Below are 22,146 nucleotides of genomic sequence, written 5' to 3' on the forward strand. Positions count from 1 at the left end.
AGAACAGTAACATCGGGAGATGTGACTGTTCTACAGGGCCTCCCGCGATGCACTGACAGGATAATCGAATTTTCTCACGCAGCGGTGCTGCAAGTGACAGTACGAACTCCGGTGAACTCTCTCACGGCGGCGTAGTGATACACTGAGGGAGAATACCTCCTGTCAGTGTATCGCCGGAGCCGTATAGAGCGGTGATGTGACTGTTCTACACGTGAGATCGCCATGGGACACTCAATATTAAATGGACTACGGTGGAAAGGTAAATATATGGTGGTTTTTAATTTCATTTTTATTGCAGGAAATCGAGGGCGTCGGGGAATTAGGTGTTTGGTGAGTATGACTGTTGTATGTGATTATGTAAATGTGTTTTGTTTTTTTTACACTAGAACACAGTTGCCGGATGATGGGACTACTGCCCCATCATCGGCTCATGATGTCACTGTTATATGTAACAGCAGACAGACGGATGTGAGCAGTAGTTCCATCAGACGATGCCTGGCTACACACACACACACACACAGACACCCGCAGACAGACACACACACACACACACACACACACAGACACCCGCACATACTCTCCGCTCTCACAGTCTCCGCCCACACACTCTTCCTCCTTCCTTTCTGCAGCATTTTTGGCACGCAAATCCGCAGCTAATCCGCAGACCTTTTTACACCTGCGATTTAGCTGCGGATTAGACCTCCTCAATGTAAGTCAATGGGTGCAGAAAAGCTGCAGATTCGCAAAAAGAATTGACATGCTGAGGAAAATAAAATGCTGAGAATCAGTGTGGAATTTTCCGCAGCATGTGCACACCAATTCTGGATTCCCACTGATTATCAATGCCTGAGCACTCATTGCGGATATGGTGCAAATCCGCAAGTAAAAAATGCTGCAGATCCGAAACGTGTGCACATAGCCTTAATGTAAAACAGACTTTACTGATTTCCATACTAATTCTGCTTGGAAACCTAGGAAATTAGCCATGGATTAGCCTAAATAAATTGGGCTAGTCCATGCATGGAACAGTGAGGGACTTTTTTAAAATTCTGGCCAATATGTGGGTCAAACATGAAACCCCTATTGATCTAAACATATTTACTCTTAGCAGGTCTATAGACTAATGAATCATATGCACTAGGAATATATACAGCACGTAGCGTAAAAGTAGATACCAAAAAGCCCAAGGCTGTTAATGAGTTATTAGAATAGGAATGTATATCTAGTTCATTAATAAGATAGACTAGGAAAGCAATAACTACCGTAGTATGCAGGAAGTGCATCAAGCGCTCACATTTTGTAGCTAGCCTCTAGTCACTGGTTTACATGACATTGATTTTATTTATTCAGAATTCATAAACAAAAAAATATGACACCACAAGAATGGGTCTTAGAAAATATGGCAAAAGAAAGTGTGTAACAAGAGACTGTTTAATTTTTACTGAAATACCTCCAGAAAGGGCAAACAGATACATGTACTTTAAGTACTTACTTTTCAGACCTTCATCTCCACATGAACAATATGGTAAAGCTAAGCTCTCCAATGATGATGAGGAAACTAAGCCCTTAAGCAATAAAAAACAAGTCACTTGAAAAAAAATGAACTGCAAATATGATTATATACAGACATAATACTTAGGACAATTAACTTGTTATTAAGCCTACAAGAGAAAAAAAAAATGAGCAAAAACCTGGCTGTAAATAAGTTATTTACAGAAGGGTTTTTGCTCATTTTTTTCTCTTGTAGGTTTTATATATTTTATGGCCAACGTGAACATGCGTTTATGTGCTGCATGTGTACCAACTGAAGTCAAGCTCAATTTTGTGTTTTAACTTGTTATTAAGTTAAAAAGTTTATGAAACTGTCACGGAATGTAACGACCCAACAGGGGGGTCTGACAAATACACACTCAACGGGATGGAAATGGGGGGAGGAAGGCCCTACCGATAGGGAATGAGGGATGGACATCTCCTGAGCTCCAACCTGAGCCTGTCCCTGCACGCCCCTATTCAAAGAATTTACGTCAGAAAACTTGAATAAAATACTTTAAAAAAATCAGTCGTAATGAATTGGGGCCTAAGTGCACAGAAATATTTAAAGTTCTGTGCCTGCAACAGAAACACTGAAGGCTTGTTCACACACTGATTCTTCCCCATGTTTTTCAATGGTAAAAAAACGCTGCACTTTACCGTACTGGCAAAGTGAAGATTTCTGAAATCTCATGCACATGCTGCTTATTTTGCCCTTGCAGATTTGAATCATCTAAGCGTTTTTTTTAAATCTACAACATGTCAATTCTTTCATTGTATTTGCTCCGTTTTTTATTCATTCAAATGATTATGGAAAAAACGCAAGTATTTTAGGCAGCATCTTTCCTGCCAACACTTAGTATTTGCAGCAAGGGATTAATGAAAAGAGTATACAGACAGCTCAGCATGAGAATGCAGCTGCTGCAGTGAGGTAAAACATTTTCATTCAGTATAAATACAATGTTTTGCCTCACAGAAAAAAATCAGCTGCCATTCCACCATGTCCTGTCTGTATACTCTTTTGTGTACTCCCTGCCCAGGAGCTGTGGTATATACAGACCATGATCCTGCACGGTTAAACAAACCTATTATACAGTACATAGCAGGGGCACACTTATAAGATTAGCTCAGCACACACATCCAACTGTGGAACTTATTATTAATCCACAATCTATTGATTACAGTATCAGTTTAGCTGCTTTAGAACATTACATATATATTATAAAATGTGAATGGGTCTTATATTTTTAGGACCTAAATGAGAATGGTCTTCAAAGGGCATCTGTCAGTAGGATCAACCCTCCTAAGCAGCCTATATGGGCATGTAGATCATAGGAAGCTTAATAAAATGATACCTTGATATCTGTAATCTGATGTCTTGCTCCTGAGAAATCCAAATTTTTCTTATATGTAAAAGAGCAGTTCAGGACTATGGGTCGGACACTGATCTGCATGAGAATCTGTCTCTGGAGATTATTTTAAATATAAGCCGAAGTTGCCAGTGTGATATGTAATAGCTGCTCTCTTGATCTCACTGCAGAGTGGTGTATGATATACCTGACACAGTACAGCATTAAAGCAAACCTGCAACCTGGTTTGGCTGATAGGAGATATGGCCACCACCTTTCAGAACTTTTATTATACTCACCAGCAGCATGGTCCGGTCCGAGGGGTGTCGATGTTCTTGGTTCGACGCCTACCATCTTCTTACAATCGCTGTCCTCTTTCTTGCTTTGTGTGGATGATGCAGGGGTGTGGGTTCCCAACACTGAACTCCTGCGCACTTCTCTGCCCTGTTGAGGGTAGAGCAAACTACTGCAGTGCGCAGGCGCTGGGAAAGGTCAAAAAGCCTGGGAGCATGTGCACTGCAGTACATTACTCTGCCCTAGTCAGGGCAGAGAAGTACACCCGCCAGGAGCGCGATGCCCGGGACCGTGTGTAGATGATGCAGGGACCAGTCATCCACACGAAGCAAGGAGGACGGCGATCGTACGAAAATGGGAGGCGCTGGACCAAGAACATTGACACCCCCTGAAGATCGATCTCTTTTATATATTAAGAAACTGTGGATTTCTCTGGAATAAGACATTGGATCACAGATGTCATGGTATAATTTTATTCAACTTCCTATGCCCATATAGATGATTTAAGAGGGTTGATTCTACTGACAGATTCGCTTCAATTTTGGAAAACATATACCGTATTTTCCGGCGTACAAGACGACTTTTTAACCCCTGAAAATCTTCTTAAAAGTCGGGGGTCGTCTTGTACGCCGGGAATCGCCTTGTACGCCGGGTGTATATGGTGGGTGGGGGGGTGAGTGATCCTGATGACGACGAGGGGGCGTCTCACAGAAAAGTGAGTATCCCCCATTACCTTATCATAGCGCTGCAGCGTGGGGTCTCTGTGCTGGGAGCGGCGGCGGCTGCTGTGCTGTGGCGGCTCCTCTTCTGCAGTGTGGGGCCTGTGGGGCGGTGGCGGCGGCGGCGTATCTTCATGCAGTCGGGGCTCCTCCGGCATCTCAGCCTGGAAGCCCCGCCGGCAACTCCATCGGTACAATGCGCTGGCCTCCGGGAAAATGGCCGCTGCTTAGATTCAGATCTCGTTGAGATCTGAATCTGAGCATGCGCAGCCCCCAGCGGCCGGGCCACCGCATCGCACCTATTGAGCTGCCTCCGGGAAAATGGCCACTGCTCAGATTCAGATCTCGTCTCCCGAGATCTCGGGACGAGATCTGAATCTGAGCAGCGGCCATTTTCCCGGAGGCCACCTGACCGCATTGTACCCATGGAGTTGCCGGCGGGGCTTCCAGTCTTTGAGATGCCGGAGGAGCCCCGACTGTATGAAGATACGCCGCCGCCACCGCCCCACAGCACCAGAGGCCCCACACTGCAGAAGAGGAGCCGCCACAGCACAGCACAGCACAGCAGCCGCCGCTCCCAGCACAGAGACCCCACGCTGCAGCGCTATGATAAGGTAATGGGGGATACTCACTTTCCTGTGAGACGCCCCCTCGTCATCATCAGGATCACTCCCCCCCCCCAAAAGGCACATATTCACCGGCCCTATAAGACGACATAGGGTGTATAAGAAGACCCCCGACTTTTAAGAAGATTTTATTTTTTAACTGGTAAAGTTGGGGGGTCGTCTTATACGCCCAGTCGTCTTATACGCCGGAAAATACGGTATATTTTTATTTTAGTCCATATTGTCCAGCCTTAGCATCGCTGATTTACTATGAGCCACATTTTAAATGTTAAGCCAGGTAATACTTGCCTTGGCTAAGGTAATTAAATCTCTTTCCCTTAAAGGAAGTCCATGCAGCTCCAACTCTTTTAAAGAACTGGACACAGTCAAACAAGCTGCAATTGCCCTGCACAGTTGGAAAGTCATGTCTTTTGACCGAATGGGTGGGATTCGTCTTCGAAAGTGGACTCCATATTTATCAGAATCTGCTAAACAACATGAACTATTAGAATAAAAGTGGTTTTATTTACTGTTAATTATCAGAAAACATTAGAAATGTACTAACAAATTTTAGAAAAAAAAAATTAAATAACTGACATTAAACGGAATCTGTCAGCAAGATTTTGCTACCCAGTCTGAGAGTAGCAATGTGTCACTAAGTCATTCACTTCCCAAGTCTGCTTTTTCGATCACATCCTCCCCATTTCAGCAATACCTACAGAAGTCTATCTTCAACACCCTATTTTTTGGACTATTTATGCGATGCAGAATATTTTGGAATAGGGGTACTGGAATAGCATTAAGCTACTTACGAGTAGCGGCATTTCTCGGAGGCCCATGACAGCACGACGAGAGAGGGGATCCGCCCATCAGAAACAGGAAACCTACAGATACAAAAGGGCGGCACCTCTCCCCTGCATCAGTTGTATTTCAGAGCCTTGAGAGGACTACCGCAGTTAGTGGCATGCAAAAATATACATTATATACAGTTTATATACAACATTTTAACCAATATATTGGAACTGGGTATCATACGTGAGATATATACATTATAGGAGGTGCAACCCCCACGTGAATAGGGAGGGAACTAAGGGTGCTGTCATGGGCCTCCGAGAAATGCCGCTACCCGTAAGTAGCTTAATGCTTTATTCGGACTCCCATGACAGCACGACGAGAGATTTACAGAGATGTAAGGTACCTTAGGGAGGGACTATGGCCTGTAGCACCCTTAACCCAAAGGTGAGATCAGAGGAAGCCCCCAAATCCAACCTATAGTGTTTAAAGAAGGTGGACGGGGATGACCATGTGGCCGCCTTACATATCTGGTCGATTGATACTCCAGATTTTTCCGCCCAGGATGTAGTCATGGCCCTGGTGGAATGCGCCCTCAGATTCTGCGGAGTCGGACCCCCACCTGCAGTATAAGCCAAAGAGATAGCCTCCCTAATCCACTTTGCTAGTGTGTACTTTGATACCCTGAGTCCCTTTCTAGGATTTTGGAAAGATAAAAATAACGCATTATCCTTCTTCCATGTATTGGTAACAGAGATGTATTCTAACAGGCATCTCCTAACGTCTAACGTATGGAGTAGCTCCTCTTTAGGGTTGGAGGGATTGGGAAGGAAAGACGGTAAAACTATCTCCTGTGACCTGTGAAACCGTGATGATACTTTTAGTAAATAGGCCGGGTCCGGTCTGAGGACTACCCTATCCAGCAGAAACTCTGTATAAGGGGGAAGCCTGGAGAGAGCTTGTATGTCTCCCACCCTACGGGCAGATGTAATTGCTACCAGAAATGCTGTCTTAAGGGATAAGGCCTTAATTGAAGCTGATTGTAATGGTTCAAACGGCTTTCTAGTCAATGCTGACAGGACTAGATTGAGGTCCCAAGGCATAGATCTATCCTTATGTATGGGTCTAGCTCTACTAGATGCTTTAATGAACCTTGAAATCCAATAATTATTGGCGATGTTACAGGAAAATAGGGCCCCTAGGGCCGAGACCTGTACCTTTAGAGTACTAGTGGATAGATTTAGCTCTAAGCCTTTTTGCAGGAATTCTAAGATCTGTTTTATAGGTATTCCCTCTCCTGAATTAAAATCAGAAGAGGCCAGGAATTTCCGCCAGGTTCTAGCGTAGATTGTTGTCGTAATCTGTTTCCTACTTTTCATAAGGGTTTCAATTAAATTTGGGGAGAACCCATTGTCTTTCAGTAACGCCCTCTCAAACTCCATGCCGTCAAATGGAGACTCTTTACTTGTGGATGGCTGATCGGACCCTGGTGGAGTAAATCTGGAATGTCCGGAAGCACCCAGGGGTCCTCCACTGACATGATCCTGAGCCAGGTGAACCAGGCCTTCTGGGCCAGAATGGGGCAATAAATATAACTCTTGCCCGATCATCTCTTATTTTCCTGATTACCAGAGGTATTAGGCCTAGCGGGGGGAACGCATACGCCAGCTGAAAATCCCATTTGATCAGAAGGGTGTCTACTGCCAGAGGATTCTCCCTGGGATTTAGGGAACAGAATTTTATTGTCTTTCGGTTGTCCCTGGTGGCAAATAAATCCACCTCTGGATGTCCCCATTTGTGGACAATCTGGTTGAACACGAGACTGTTTAGAGACCACTCCCCTTGTCTTAAGGTGTTGCGGCTTAGAAAGTCCGCTTTCACATTTTCTTTTCCTCTTATATGCAGTGCGGTTAAAGATAGAAAATGGTTCTCCGCTGTCTGGAATAGACGATCCGCCACTCTCATCAGTGATTCGGAATGAGTTCCACCCTGGTGATTTATGTATGCGACCGCCACCTGGTTGTCCGAGAGGATCTTGACATGGTGACCCTGCAGATATATGAGGAATTTTTTAACTGAATGTTCAATTGCCATTAACTCTCTTTGGTTGGAGGAGGCTGATGTAAGGGGGTCCCATAGACCCTGAACTATCATGTCATCCATGTGTGCTCCCCAACCCGAAGGGCTAGCGTCTGTTGTTACAATACGTGTCACCTGTGTCACCCAGGGAACTCCCGCTGATAAATTGTCATTGTTTAGCCACCATCTAAGAGATGTAAGAGCTTCTGGACCCAAAGTAATCTGACTCTGCAAAGACCCTTCTAAAACTCTATCATTAACCAGTACCTCGGATTGTAAAGGTCTGGTGTGAAATTGGGCCCAACGGACAGCGGGAATGCATGAGGTTAGAGATCCTAACAGTGACATAGCCTGTCTAAGGGTCATGGATGGTTTATCAATTGCCCTAGACACCTGTTGTTGGATGTGTAACAACTTGTCAGACGGAAGACAACACTGTTGAGTTTCTGAATTTAACAACAGCCCTAAGAATCTCTGTATTTTTTGGGGCTGTAATCGGGATTTCTCATAATTTACGATCCACCCCAGATGCTCAAGTTTGGTTGTGGTTGTTTCTAGTTGTGAAAGGCAATGGTCTGCTGAACTCCCTACTATATGGAAATCATCCAAATAGGGGACAATCAGGATGTCAGACTCTCGTAAGTGCGCCATGACTTCGGCCACTAACTTTGTAAATACCCTAGGAGCCGCTGATAAGCCAAAGGGAAGAGCTCTGAACTGGAAATGACGAATTTGCCCCCCCATTGACACAGCTACTCTCAGGAATCTCTGGAAGTCTTCATGTATCGGAACATGATAGTATGCATCCTTTAAATCCACAACTACCATGAAGCAGTGTTTAAACAATATTTTTATTGCTGAACTGATTGTTTCCATTTTGAACGATTCATTGACCAGAAACTCATTAAGGCCTTTGAGATTTATGATCGTTCTAAACGATCTGTCTGGCTTCTTGATCAGAAAAAGAGGAGAGTAAAATCCCCTCCCTCTTTCTGATTCTGGGATTTCGATCAAAACATTTTTGGAGCATAAGTTCATGACCTCTGCTTCCAGGGCTGCTTGTTCAAGGGGGGAGGAACGTAAAGGGGTTAACTTAAATTTATCTCGAGGCCAGTGATCGAAGTCAAGTCTTAGACCTTTTGCTATAATGCCTCGGACCCATTTACTGTTCGTAATGTCAAACCATGCTGAGGAGAATGCTGACAGTCTACCCCCCACAGGGATTGCTAGTCATTGGTCCGTTTTTTTCTGTTCTTTTGAGGAACGGCGAAACATGTAGCCCGTACCTCTTCCGCGTCTATCCTCCCATCTAAAACTCTCTCTAGAGGGTGAGGACCCGCGTTTCTTTCCGCGACCAAATCTCCTTCTATTGAAGGGCCGACGGTAGGATGCTGAAGACAGATTAGGAAATTTCTTCTTGTCATCCCCCGCTTTCTCCAGCAACTCATCCAGAGTTGGACCAAAGAGATATTCTCCTTTACACGGGATGGTGCAGAGTTTAGTTCTGGATTGAATGTCGCCTGACCAGCACTTCAACCATAAGGCTCTACGAGCCGCGTTGGAGAGTCCTGCCGCTCTAGCCGCCATTCTGACTGAGTCCACAGATGCGTCCGACAGAAAGGCCGCCGCATTCTGAATTGTTGGTAGAGCCTTCAGAATAGTATCTCTGGAAGCGCCCTCCTTGAGCTGGGACTCTAACTGATCCAGCCAGACCATTAAAGACCTGGCTGTACATGTCGCGGCAACTGCTGGTCTGAGAGATCCAGCCGTCGTCTCCCAGGTACCTTTAAGGAAAGTATCTGCCTTCCTGTCAAGGGGGTCCTTGAGGGTCCCCATATCCTCAAATGGCAATGAGGCTTTGATGCTTTTGCCACCGCCGCATCCAACTTAGGGGCTTTATCCCACGTTTCCACAACCGGATCATCAAAAGGGTACCTGCGTTTTAATGCTGGCGGTAAGGAACCCTTCTTTTCCGGTTTCTTCCATTCCCGGAGGATCAAGTCTTGGATCTTCTCGTTCACCGGAAAAGATCTATGTTTTTTACGATCCAATCCGCTGAACATCATCTCCTGTTTTGAGGGCTGCGGCTTGGGTTCTTCTATACCCATTGTGCCTCTAACAGACTTGACCACTTTGTCAATCCTATCCAGGGGTAGACAGAATCGTCCAGACTCCTCATCTGATGAAGAGGAGGAAGGACTAGAGTGATAGGCACCCTCTTCTCTTTCTTCCTCCGAAGAATTAGAGTCCAGGGGGGTCCTACGTTTTGAACCTCCCGCTTGGGATAGGGACCGTAAGGATTCCCTTACTTCCAAACGGATCATCTCCTTCAGGTTTGCCACACTCACAGACTCTTCCGCTACCTAGGGGAGGACAATATAGGTGATAACTACTATCTGACCTAATGTCACTTCCACCCAACCACTCCTGTAGACCTCACCGTCTGTTGTACAGTGGGGCAAAAAAGTATTTAGTCAGTCAGCAATAGTGCAAGTTCCACCACTTAAAAAGATGAGAGGCGTCTGTAATTTACATCATAGGTAGACCTCAACTATGGGAGACAAACTGAGAAAAAAAAATCCAGAAAATCACATTGTCTGTTTTTTTATCATTTTATTTGCATATTATGGTGGAAAATAAGTATTTGGTCAGAAACAAACAATCAAGATTTCTGGCTCTCACAGACCTGTAACTTCTTCTTTAAGAGTCTCCTCTTTCCTCCACTCATTACCTGTAGTAATGGCACCTGTTTAAACTTGTTATCAGTATAAAAAGACACCTGTGCACACCCTCAAACAGTCTGACTCCAAACTCCACTATGGTGAAGACCAAAGAGCTGTCAAAGGACACCAGAAACAAAATTGTAGCCCTGCACCAGGCTGGGAAGACTGAATCTGCAATAGCCAACCAGCTTGGAGTGAAGAAATCAACAGTGGGAGGAATAATTAGAAAATGGAAGACATTCAAGACCACTGATAATCTCCCTCGATCTGGGGCTCCACGCAAAATCCCACCCCGTGGGGTCAGAATGATCACAAGAACAGTGAGCAAAAATCCCAGAACCACGCGGGGGGACCTAGTGAATGAACTGCAGAGAGCTGGGACCAATGTAACAAGGCCTACCATAAGTAACACACTACGCCACCATGGACTCAGATCCTGCAGTGCCAGACGTGTCCCACTGCTTAAGCCAGTACATGTCCGGGCCCATCTGAAGTTTGCTAGAGAGCATTTGGATGATCCAGAGGAGTTTTGGGAGAATGTCCTATGGTCTGATGAAACCAAACTGGAACTGTTTGGTAGAAACACAACTTGTCGTGTTTGGAGGAAAAAGAATACTGAGTTGCATCCATCAAACACCATACCTACTGTAAAGCATGGTGGTGGAAACATCATGCTTTGGGGCTGTTTCTCTGCAAAGGGGCCAGGACGACTGATCCGGGTACATGAAAGAATGAATGGGGCCATGTATCGTGAGATTTTGAGTGCAAACCTCCTTCCATCAGCAAGGGCATTGAAGATGAAACGTGGCAGGGTCTTTCAACATGACAATGATCCAAAGCACACCGCCAGGGCAACGAAGGAGTGGCTTCGTAAGAAGCATTTCAAGGTCCTGGAGTGGCCTAGCCAGTCTCCAGATCTCAACCCTATAGAAAACCTTTGGACGGAGTTGAAAGTCCGTGTTGCCAAGCGAAAAGCCAAAAACATCACTGCTCTAGAGGAGATCTGCATGGAGGAATGGGCCAACATACCAACAACAGTGTGTGGCAACCTTGTGAAGACTTGCAGAAAACGTTTGACCTCTGTCATTGCCAACAAAGGATATATTACAAAGTATTGAGATGAAATTTTGTTTCTGACCAAATACTTATTTTCCACCATAATATGCAAATAAAATGATAAAAAAACAGACAATGTGATTTTCTGGATTTTTTTGTCTCAGTTTGTCTCCCATAGTTGAGGTCTACCTATGATGTAAATTACAGACGCCTCTCATCTTTTTAAGTGGTGGAACTTGCACTATTGCTGACTGACTAAATACTTTTTTGCCCCACTGTATACAGGGGGCACATAATTTTTTGTGACAAGAGTCTGGTAAGGGGACTCCACAGAGGGCACATTCCTTATGTTTTGACTTGTCCGCACTCTTCTTCCCCTAGAATGATAAAGCATAAGGGGCCCGCGTCACAGAGTGAACTTTCACGTAGATCACTTACCCGTGCGCCAAAGTAAAGTACCGGAATACGAGGGGGTTCTTTCCTAGTCGAAGCTCTGGATCCCTGCCCGGATGAGCTTTTACGACTGGACTGGTCGCTTCTGTCCTTCTCTTTGGGCTTCTGACGCACATCATCCAGCAGCTGCTGCTGCTCACCACCGCTCTCCATGACGAATTGCAGCCAAAAGCAGGGTTCTAAAATCGTCACCTGCTTAAATCCCCCTTGGATCCTGTCAGCAGATAGGCCAGTGCTATCCCTATTGGCCCAGGACACAGCAGGGAGGGTAGGAAGCCTTGTGGGAAAACCAACCGGCGTTCAGGATGCGATGGGCGCCGCCATTTTGGATTGACCGCGCATGCGCAGACATCCGGCGACCCGGAAGCGGCTACTAACTCCGCCCCCCCACGTCACCGCACCCGGAAACGCTCCAGCACATGCTGAGAGCGGTGCAGGACGCCGGGGACGGATCGCAGCGCTCCGGGTGTTCACCCACACAGTCCTGACGCCGGCACCCCACATGCACGCCGCACCGCCAATGGGAGATACTTACCAGCGCTGACGCTGATGGAGGCAGGAAATCCTCCGGACTCCGCTCCCTGCTGCGAACGCCACCGACGTGCAGTCCAGCAAGGACCACCGTGGCGTCTCCAGGGATCTCTGCACCGGCCGAGGTAGGAGACCCCCTCGCTACCGGGTTCGGCCGGCCGGCCTGGGCTCCTTTAAGATTCATCTGTAGGCACCCGTCCCTTCAGGAACAGGAAACCAACTGATGCAGGGGAGAGGTGCCGCCCTTTTGTATCTGTAGGTTTCCTGTTCCTGATGGGCGGATCCCCTCTCTCGTCGTGCTGTCATGGGAGTCCGAGTAAATAATAGCTAAATATGTCCTACATCACCAAACACTGATGTTATATGACTGGCATGGGTTGAAAAATTGGTCACCTTGCCATTAGAAATTCTGAACAAAATGTCCTTAAGTTGTCATGAACTAATCAGGTGTAGAATACAAAAATACAATTCAAGTGAATGTAATAGCTACTAGACTAAATTTTAGTTATACATATTGCCAAATAGGTGACAATTTCCTTGTAAAAAGACAACTAACTAAAAGCAAGACAATGTTATTTCTATAAACTTTCTAAAAGATTTCACCAACCTGTCTCTCCAAGTCCAGGTTGATGGCAGCTTTTAATAGCCACGCACGTCAAGCTCTTGTTGATTTTCAGAGTATTTAGAATGGGCGCCCAATCTGATAATTTTACTCTATCAGCATTAAAGCTGAGAGCTCCTCGTCTGAGATTGGCTTTTATAGCTTGTAATGGAACAGAGTCTTGTAAGACACATAAGTAGTCATAATGTGATCTGAAGTCCATGGCACCGTGAAGGCGTATTCTTACAGAATCAATCATCTTTTGATTTATACTACTCTCTGTAACAAAATATAAAGTACATAAATTGAAATCCAAACATAAAATTTCAACTTTCTGTTGAATTACAATTTTTAAAAAAATGTCATTTTAACACCAACATAATGTTATTGAAATTGACATCTTGCTTCTCAAGCTATAAAGGTACCCCATAATTTTGATGAGAAGCATCATGCTTCATGAGCACGCTCAATCTGAAGGATCGTCCCACAGTCTAGGGACATCATGCTTATGTCCTAACCAACACTTTTTCTGGAAAGTTATCATCTAGTGCAGATCACCACAGAATCAAGAAGTGAAAACTAGGGAGATCACTTGTAACTCATTCATGTCAAAAGAAGCAGAATGTAAGTGCTATGATGACTGGTGGCACAGATGACTAGAGCACGGTGGCTAGCACTAGCATAACATGGCTAAAAATACGTTTGCAAGATTATACTTGTTTGAACAAATATATAGGGCATTGCAGCACTTTCTGCGAGTAGCGAAGGTTGCTAAAAAATAACTTTTATTCTATGTGAATAAAATAAACCAACATATGGTATCCAGCACTGTCATCATGAATAAGACGAAAGTCGAAACGCGTTGATCGCTCAATTTTTCTGTTAGTGAATCACAGTGCTGGATGCCATATGTTGGTCTATTTTATTCACACAGAATAAAAGTTATTTTTTAGCAACCTTCGCTACTCACTGGATTTTGTCTCCTTTGAATCTTGCTGTGGCTGCCTCATCCTTATCGTGCGAGGCGTTGGTCTGCAAACAGGAGGTCAAAACACTTGGACTGGTAAGCTGACTTTCCCTATTTACTTTTCATTGCAGTACTTTGGTATCGTTTTAGGTAGGAGTGAAAAAAGAAAAAAAAAAACGCTGCAGACTAAGTGATTTAAAAAAAATTGTAGTATTGGATTAATTTTTATGAATTAACAAAATTCAACGTGAATGAACAAAAGAGAAATCTAAATCAAAATCAATATTTGGTGTGACCACTCTGCCTTCAAAACAGCAACAAAGCATCAATTCTAGATACACTTGTAAACAGACTTTGAGGGAGCTCAGATGGGACATTCTTCCAATCATCATAGAAAACGAACCACAGATATTCTTTGCATTTAATGAGAACTGATCAGCAGGGTTTTGCTAACTACAGGCATTGTTAGGTTGGCAGTGTTAAAATGATTTTAAAAAAAAACCTGGGGTGAAGAAATCAATCTTGTGGTTCTTGTGTAATCAGTGTTAGGAGTTTTGAATTAATGAGATGCCCATGCTCCAGGGCAGGACTGTAGGTAGAGTATTATCTTCCTGTTCTAAGCCAGAAAAACCAAGGAAAGACTTGCCCACAGCCCGCCCCAAAGCACAAACATGGGAGAGACACACAGAGAGAGAGAGAGAAACACACACAGAGAGAGACACACAGAGAGAGAGAGCGATAGAGAGACCGAGACACACAATGAGAGAGACACAAAGATAGATACAAAGAGAGAAAGACACACACAGAGCGAGAGACACACACAGAGCGAGAGACACACACAGAGCGAGAGACACACACAGAGCGAGAGACACACACAGAGCGAGCGACACACACAGAGCGAGCGACACACACAGAGCGAGCGACACACAGAGAGCGACACACAGAGCGACACACAGAGAGCGACACAGAGAGCGACACACAGAGACGACACACAGAGAGACACACACAGAGAGACATAGCTTGAACATTGCAACATAATGGTGATTTAAATCCTGATGTTACCTTTTACTACAGTAAATGTATCACTTAAAATCATGAGCCATGAATGAGGGAGTTGAAGTCAGAGAAATTGAGGAGTCAGAGGTTTGGCTTACTGACTCCACAGCACTGCTCTTAAGCCATCTATATGGGCATGAAGGTAACAGAAAGTTGAATAAAATGATATCTTGATATCTGCGATCTGTTGTCTTGCTCCAGAGAAATCCACGTTTTTTACCAATATGTAAATGGATTATTAAGAACTACGGGTGGGACACAGATCTCCAAGAATCTGCCTCCAGAGCTTATATTAAATGAAAGGAAGTGTTACCAGTGTGAGACATGCACATCAGGAGAGAGTATGGTCAGTCATTATAAGTCTTACTGTCACACATGTGGATCGTGGAACTAGTTACCTAGGAGGGGTGTAGCTAAGCAGCTACCTGGATTTCACTAGAGCTCCTGATGGTGGAGTTAGAATTAACCCCTTCCCGACCCATGACGCCTATGTGGCGTCATGGAATGATCGCATCCCTGCAGATCGGGTGAAAGGGTTAACTCCTATTTTACCCGATCTGCAGGGAGAGGGGGAGTTGTATTTCAGCCTAGGGGGGGGGTGGCTTTGCCCCCACGTGGCTACGATCGCTGATTGGCTGTTGAAAGTGCAACAGCCAATCAGAGCAATTTGCAATATTTCACCTATGAAAATGGTGAAATATTGCAATCCAGCCATGGCCGATGCTGCAATAGCATCTGCCATGGCTGGAAATCATGTTCTGGCCCCCCCCACCGCCCCCGATCTCCTCCCCAGTCCTCCGTTCTGTCCGGTACCCACCTCCGTCCCCCTGTCCGCTCCCCCGTGCTCCTGTCCGCTCCCCCGTGCTCCTGTCCGCTCCCCCCGTCCTCCGATCCCCTCCCCTGTGCTCCGATCCACCCCCCCCCCCCACCCCCTCATACTTACCGAGCCTCCCGAAGTCGGTCCGTCTTCTCCCTGGGCGCCGCCATCTTCCAAGATGGCGGGCGCATGCTCAGTGCGCCCGCCGAATCTGCCGGCTGGCAGATTCGTTACAAGTACATTTTGATCGCTGTGGTAGGTTCTATCACAGCGATCAAAATAAAAAAAAATAATAAATAACCCCCCCCCCTTTATCACCCCCATAGGTAGGGACAATAATAAAATAAAGAAAATATTTTTTTTTTCTTTTTCCACTAGGGTTAGGGTTAGAACTAGGGTTAGAACTAGGGGTAAGGTTAGGGTTAGGGTTAGGGGTAGGGTTATGGCATGTGCACACAGTGCGGATTTGGCTGCGGATCCGCAGCGGATTGGCCGCGGATCCGCTGCGGATTGGCCGCGGATCCGCAGCGGATTGGCCGCGGATCCGCAGCGGATTGGCCGCTGCGAATTCGTAGCAGTTTTACATCAGGTTTACAGTACCATGTACACCTATGGAAAACCAAATCCGCTGTGCCCATGGTGCGGAAAATTCCGTGCAGAAACGCTGCGTTGTATTTTCCGCAGCATGTCAATTCTTTGTGCAGATTCCGCAGCGTTTTACACCTGTTCCTCAATAGGAATCCGCAGGTGAAATCCGCACACAAAAAAACACTGGAAATCTGCTGTAAATCCGCAGGTAAAACGCAGTGCCTTTTACCTGCAGATTTTTCAAAAATCGTGCGGAAAAATCTCACACGAATCCGAAACGTGGGCACATAGCCTTAGGGTTAGGGTTGGAATTAGAGTTAGGGTTGGAATTAGGGCTAGGGTTAGAAATAGGGTTAAGATTAGGCTTGTGGTTAGGGTTACGGATAGGGTTAGGGGTGTGTTGGGGTTACAGTTATGGTTAGGGTTGTAATTAGGGTTAGGGTTGGGATTAGGGTTAGGATTAGGATTGGAATTAGGGTTACGGGTGTGTTGGGGTTAGGGTTGTGATTAGGGTTATGGCTACAGTTGGGATTAGGATTAGGGGTGTGTTGGGGTTAGTGTTGAAGTTAGAATTGAGGGGTTTCCACTGTTTAGGCACATCAGGGGTCTCCAAATGCAACATGGCGCCACCATTGATTCCAGCCAATCTTGCGTTCAAAAAGTCAAATGGTGCTCCCTCCCTTCCAAGCCCCGACGTGCGCCCAAACAGTGGTTTACCCCCACATTTGGGGTACCAGCGTACTCAGGACAAACTGGGCAACAACTGTTGGGGTCCAATTTCTCCTGATACCCTTGCAAAAAAAAAAATTACTTGCTAAAACATAATTTTTGAGGAAAGAACAATTATTTTTTATTTTCACGGCTCTGCGTTATAAACTTCTGTGAAGCACTTGGGGGTTGAACGTGCTCACCACACATCTAGATAAGTTCCTTGGGGGGTCTAGTTTCCAAAATGGGGTCACTTGTGGGGTGTTTCTACTGTTTAGGCACATCAGGGGCTCTGCAAATGCAATGTGACGCCTGCAGACCATTCCATCAAAGTCTGCATTTCAAAACGTCACTACTTCCCTTCCGAGCCCCGGCATGTGCTCAGTGGTTTACCCCCACATATGGGGTATCAGCGTACTCAGGAGAAACTGGAAAACAACTTTTGGGGTCAAATTTCTCCTGTTACCCTTGCAAAAATAAAAAATTCTGGGCTAAAAAAATATTTTTGAGGAAAGGAAACACATTTATTAATTTCACGGCTCTGCGTTATAAACTTCTGTGAAGCACTTGGGGGTTCAAAGTGCTCACCACACATCTAGATAAGTTCCCTTGGGGGTCTAGTTTCCAAAATGGAGTCACTTGTGGGGAGTTCCTACTGTTTAAGCACATCAGGGGCTCTGCAAACGCAACCTGACGCCCGCAGAGCATTCCATCAAAGTCTGCACTTTAAAACGTCACTACTTCCCTTCCAAACCCCGACGTGTGCCAAAACAGTGGTTTACCCCCTCATATGGGGTATCAGCGTACTCAGGAGAAACTGGACAACAACTTTTGGGGTCCAATTTCTCCTGTTACCCTTGGGAAAATAAAAAAATGTGGGCTAAAAATCATTTTTGAGGAAAGAAAAATTATTTTTTATTTTCACGGCTCTGCGTTATAAACTTCTGTAAAGCACCTGGGGGTTATAAGTGCTCACTATGCACCTAGATAAGTTCCTTGGGGGGTCTAGTTTCCAAAATGGGGTGACTTGTAGGGGAGCTCCAATGTTTAGGCACACAGGGGCTCTCCAAACGCGACATGGTGTCCGCTAATGATTGGCGCTAATTTTACATTCAAAAAGTCAAATGGCACGCCTCCCCTTCCGAGCCTTGCCGTGCACCCAAACAGTGGTTTACCCCCACATATGAGGTATCGGCGTACTCAGGAGAAATTGCCCAACAAATTTTAGGATCCATTTTATCCTGTTGCCCATGTGAAAATGAAAAAATTGAGGCTAAAAGAAATTTTGTGTGAAAAAAAAGTACTTTTTCATTTTTACGGATCAATTTGTGAAGCACCTGAGAGTTTAAAGTGCTCACTATGCTTCTAGATAAGTTCCTTGGGGGGTCTAGTTTCCAAAATGTGGTCACTTGTGGGGGAGCTCCAATGTTTAGGCACACAGGGGCTCTCCAAACGTGACATGGTGTCTGCTAGCGATGGAGATAATTTTTCATTGAAAAAGTCAAATGGCGCTCCTTCCCTTCCGAGCCCTGCCGTGCGCCCAAACAGTGGTTTACCCCCACATATGAGGTATCAGCGTACTCAGAACAAATTGGACAACAACGTTCGTGGTCCAGTTTCTCCTTTTACCCTTGGGAAAATAAAAAAAATTTCGCTAAAAGATCATTTTTGTGACTAAAAAGTTAAATGTTCATTTTTTACTTCCATGTTGCTTCTGCTGCTGTGAAACACCTGAAGGGTTAATAAACTTCTTGAATGTGGTTTTGAGCACCTTGAGGGGTGCAGTTTTTAGAATGGTGTCACTTTGGGGTATTTTCAGCCATATAGAACCCTCAAACTGACTTCAAATGTGAGGTGGTCCCTAAAAAAAATGGTTTTGTAAATTTTGTTGTAAAAATGAGAAATCACTGGTCAAATTTTAACCCTTATAACTTCCTAGCAAAAAAAAAACTTATTTCCAAAATTGTGCTGATGTAAAGTAGACATGTGGGAAATGTTATTTATTAACTATTTTGTGTCACATAACTCTCTAGTTTAACAGAATAAAAATTCAAAATGTGAAAATTGCGAAATTTTCAAAATTTTTGCCAAATTTCCATTTCTTTCACAAATAAACTCAGAAATTATCGACCTAAATTTACCACTACCATAAAGCCCAATATGTCACGAAAAAACAATCTCAGAATCGCTAGGATCCGTTGAAGCGTTCCTGAGTTATTACCTCATAAAGGGACACTGGTCAGAATTCCAAAAAACGGCAAGGTCATGAAGGGGTTAAGCTGCAGGTAGCCCCAGGTACCACTCATAGGCAGTCCCAGATACTGCAGTTGCTGACCCCAGGGGAGATCTGTGTCAAACCCATAGATCTTAAGAGCTTATTTATCTACTGAGAAAGATGTAACTTTGTCTAGAACACATCAGATCTCAGATATCAAGGTATCATTTTAATTCAGCTTCCTAGCACCTGCTATCCCATGTACACGCATAGGGTTGATCCTATTATTATAGTGCTTTGGAACAAAGCACTATACTGTTATTCCACCGTGGTAAACTTCTTCTTATTCTTATTATTCAGTCCGCACGTAATGCGGCCCGAACCGCTAAACTCACAGACTCCAGTGAGGTGTCATTTCGAAGCCAGCGTCCCCAAGAGGTGTGCTAAGTATTTTTCGTGCCGATCGGATTTGTAGTTTTTGCGCAATTTGTGTTTGAAAAAAGTCTTTCAATGCGTTTCAATAGAGAAATTTTCCTATACGTTTATAATGGGCTGGTTTCTGAGGCAATTTCTAAAAATAACTGCCACCTGGCCGATTAGCTCATTGATATGCGCAGTCAGACACAGTTACTATGCCAACGCCTATGAAGTCTACATCAGCTCACCAGGTCACAAGTTTTGTCAGATAATATCAGCTCTTAAAGTGACAGTACAGCACAATTCCAAACCACTATCTGTAGTCTTATAATTATTAGACTGTGGCCCGATTCTAACTCATCGGGTATTCTAGAATATGTATGTCCACGTAGTATATTGCACAGCCACACAGTACAAAGCGCAGAGCCACGCAGTACACAGCGCAGAGCCACGCAGTACACAGCGCAGAGCCGCGCAGTACACAGCGCAGAGCCGCGCAGTATAAAGCGCAGAGCCGCGCAGTACACAGCGCAGAGCCGCGCAGTATAAAGCGCAGAGCCGCGCAGTATAAAGCGCAGAGCCGTGCAGTATAAAGCGCAGAGCCGTGCAGTACACAGCGCAGAGCCGCGCAGTACACAGCGCAGAGCCGTGCAGTACACAGCGCAGAGCCGTGCAGTATAAAGCGCAGAGCCGTGCAGTACACAGCGCAGAGCCGCGCAGTACACAGCGCAGAGCCGCGCAGTACACAGCGCAGAGCCGCGCAGTACACAGCGCAGAGCCGCGCAGTACACAGCGCAGAGCCATGCAGTACACAGCGCAAAGCCGCGCAGTATAAAGCGCAGAGCCGCGCAGTACACAGCGCAGAGCCGCGCAGTACACAGCGCAGAGCCGCGCAGTACACAGCGCAGAGCCGCGCAGTATAAAGCGGAGAGCCGCGTAGTACACAGCGCAGAGCCGCGCAGTACACAGCACAGAGCCGCGCAGTACACAGCGCAGAGCCACGCAGTACACAGCGCAGAGCCGAGCAGTACACAGCGCAGAGCCGCGCAGTACACAGCGCAGAGCCGCGCAGTACACAGCACAGAGCCGCGTAGTACACAGCGCAGAGCCGAGCAGTACACAGCGCAGAGCCGCGCAGTACACAGCGCAGAGCCGCGCAGTACACAGCAGAGCCGCGCAGTACACAGCAGAGCCGCGTAGTACACAGCGCAGAGCCGAGCAGTACACAGCGCAGAACCGCGAAGTACACAGCACAGAGCCACGCAGTACACAGCGCAGAGCCGCGCAGTACACAGCGCAGAGCCGCGCAGTACACAGCGCAGAGCCGCGCAGTACACAGCGCAGAGCCGCGCAGTACACAGCGCAGAGCCGCGCAGTGCACAGCGCAGAGCCGCGCAGTACACAGCGCAGAGCCGCGCAGTACACAGCGCAGAGCCGCGCAGTATAAAGCGGAGAGCCGAGCAGTACACAGCGCAGAGCCGAGCAGTACACAGCGCAGAGCCGCGCAGTACACAGCACAGAGCCGCGCAGTACACAGCGCAGAGCCGCGCAGTACACAGCGCAGAGCCGCGCAGTACACAGCGCAGAGCCGAGCAGTACACAGCGCAGAGCCGCGCAGTACACAGCGCAGAGCCGCGCAGTACACAGCGCAGAGCCGCGCAGTACACAGCGCAGAGCCGCGCAGTACACAGCGGAGAGCCGCGCAGTACACAGCGCAGAGCCGCGCAGTACACAGCGCAGAGCCGCGCAGTATAAAGCGCAGAGCCGCGCAGTACACAGCGCAGAGCCGCGCAGTACACAGCGCAGAGCCGCGCAGTACACAGTGCAGAGCCGCGCAGTACACAGCACAGAGCCGCGCAGTACACAGCGCAGAGCCACCCAGTATACAGCGCAGAGCCGCGCAGTATACAGCGCAGAGCCGCGCAGTACACAGCGCAGAGCCACCCAGTATACAGCGCAGAGCCGCGCAGTATACAGCGCAGAGCCGCGCAGTACACAGCGTAGAGCCACGCAGTATGCAGCGCAGAGCCGCGCAGTATACAGCGCAGAGCCGCGTAGTATACTGTGCAGAGCCCCGCAGTAAACAGCGCAGAGCCGCGCAGTACACAGCGTAGAGCCACGCAGTATGCAGCGCAGAGCCGCGCAGTATACAGTGCAGAGCCCCGCAGTATACAGCGCAGAGCCGCGCAGTACAAAGCGCAGAGCCGCGCAGTATACAGCGCAGAGCCGCGCAGTATACAGCGCAGAACGCGCAGTACACAGTGCAGAGCCGCGCAGTACACAGCGCAGAGCCGTGCAGTACACAGCGCAGAGCCGCGCAGTACACAGCGTAGAGCCACGCAGTATGCAGCGCAGAGCCGCGCAGTATACAGTGCAGAGCCCCGCAGTATACAGCGCAGAGCCGCGCAGTACAAAGCGCAGAGCCGCGCAGTATACAGCGCAGAGCCGCGCAGTATACAGCGCAGAACGCGCAGTACACAGTGCAGAGCCGCGCAGTACACAGCGCAGAGCCGTGCAGTACACAGCGCAGAGCCACGCAGTACACAGCGCAGAGCCACGCAGTATACAGCGCAGAGCCGCGTAGTATACAGCGCAGAGCCGCGTAGTATACAGCGCAGAGCCGCGTAGTATACAGCGCAGAGCCAC

The 22,146-nt window shown here is 46.8% G+C and overlaps 1 protein-coding gene across 5 annotated transcripts in view; it reads right to left on the bottom strand.

Annotated features, from left to right (window-relative positions):
• The window catches only part of CEP78 (centrosomal protein 78), a 167,503-nt gene that overhangs the window by 135,089 nt on the left and 10,268 nt on the right, over positions 1–22,146 (bottom strand). For 3 of the 5 annotated variants that reach the window (XM_077249005.1, XM_077249004.1, XM_077249006.1), the window contains exons 2-4: positions 12,739–13,011; positions 4,807–4,985; positions 1,493–1,565 (exon numbers count right to left, since the gene is read on the bottom strand). In XM_077249005.1, the coding sequence (XP_077105120.1) occupies positions 1,493–1,565; positions 4,807–4,985; positions 12,739–12,991 (505 nt within the window). In that variant the 5' untranslated portion in view covers positions 12,992–13,011. The remainder of the gene's footprint in view (positions 1–1,492; positions 1,566–4,806; positions 4,986–12,738; positions 13,012–22,146) is intronic. The other 2 variants (XM_077249007.1, XM_077249008.1) reach the window with 1 other exon arrangement.

This window comes from Ranitomeya variabilis, chromosome 1 (genome assembly GCF_051348905.1).
Source record: "Ranitomeya variabilis isolate aRanVar5 chromosome 1, aRanVar5.hap1, whole genome shotgun sequence".
NCBI classification, from domain to species: domain Eukaryota; kingdom Metazoa; phylum Chordata; class Amphibia; order Anura; family Dendrobatidae; genus Ranitomeya; species Ranitomeya variabilis.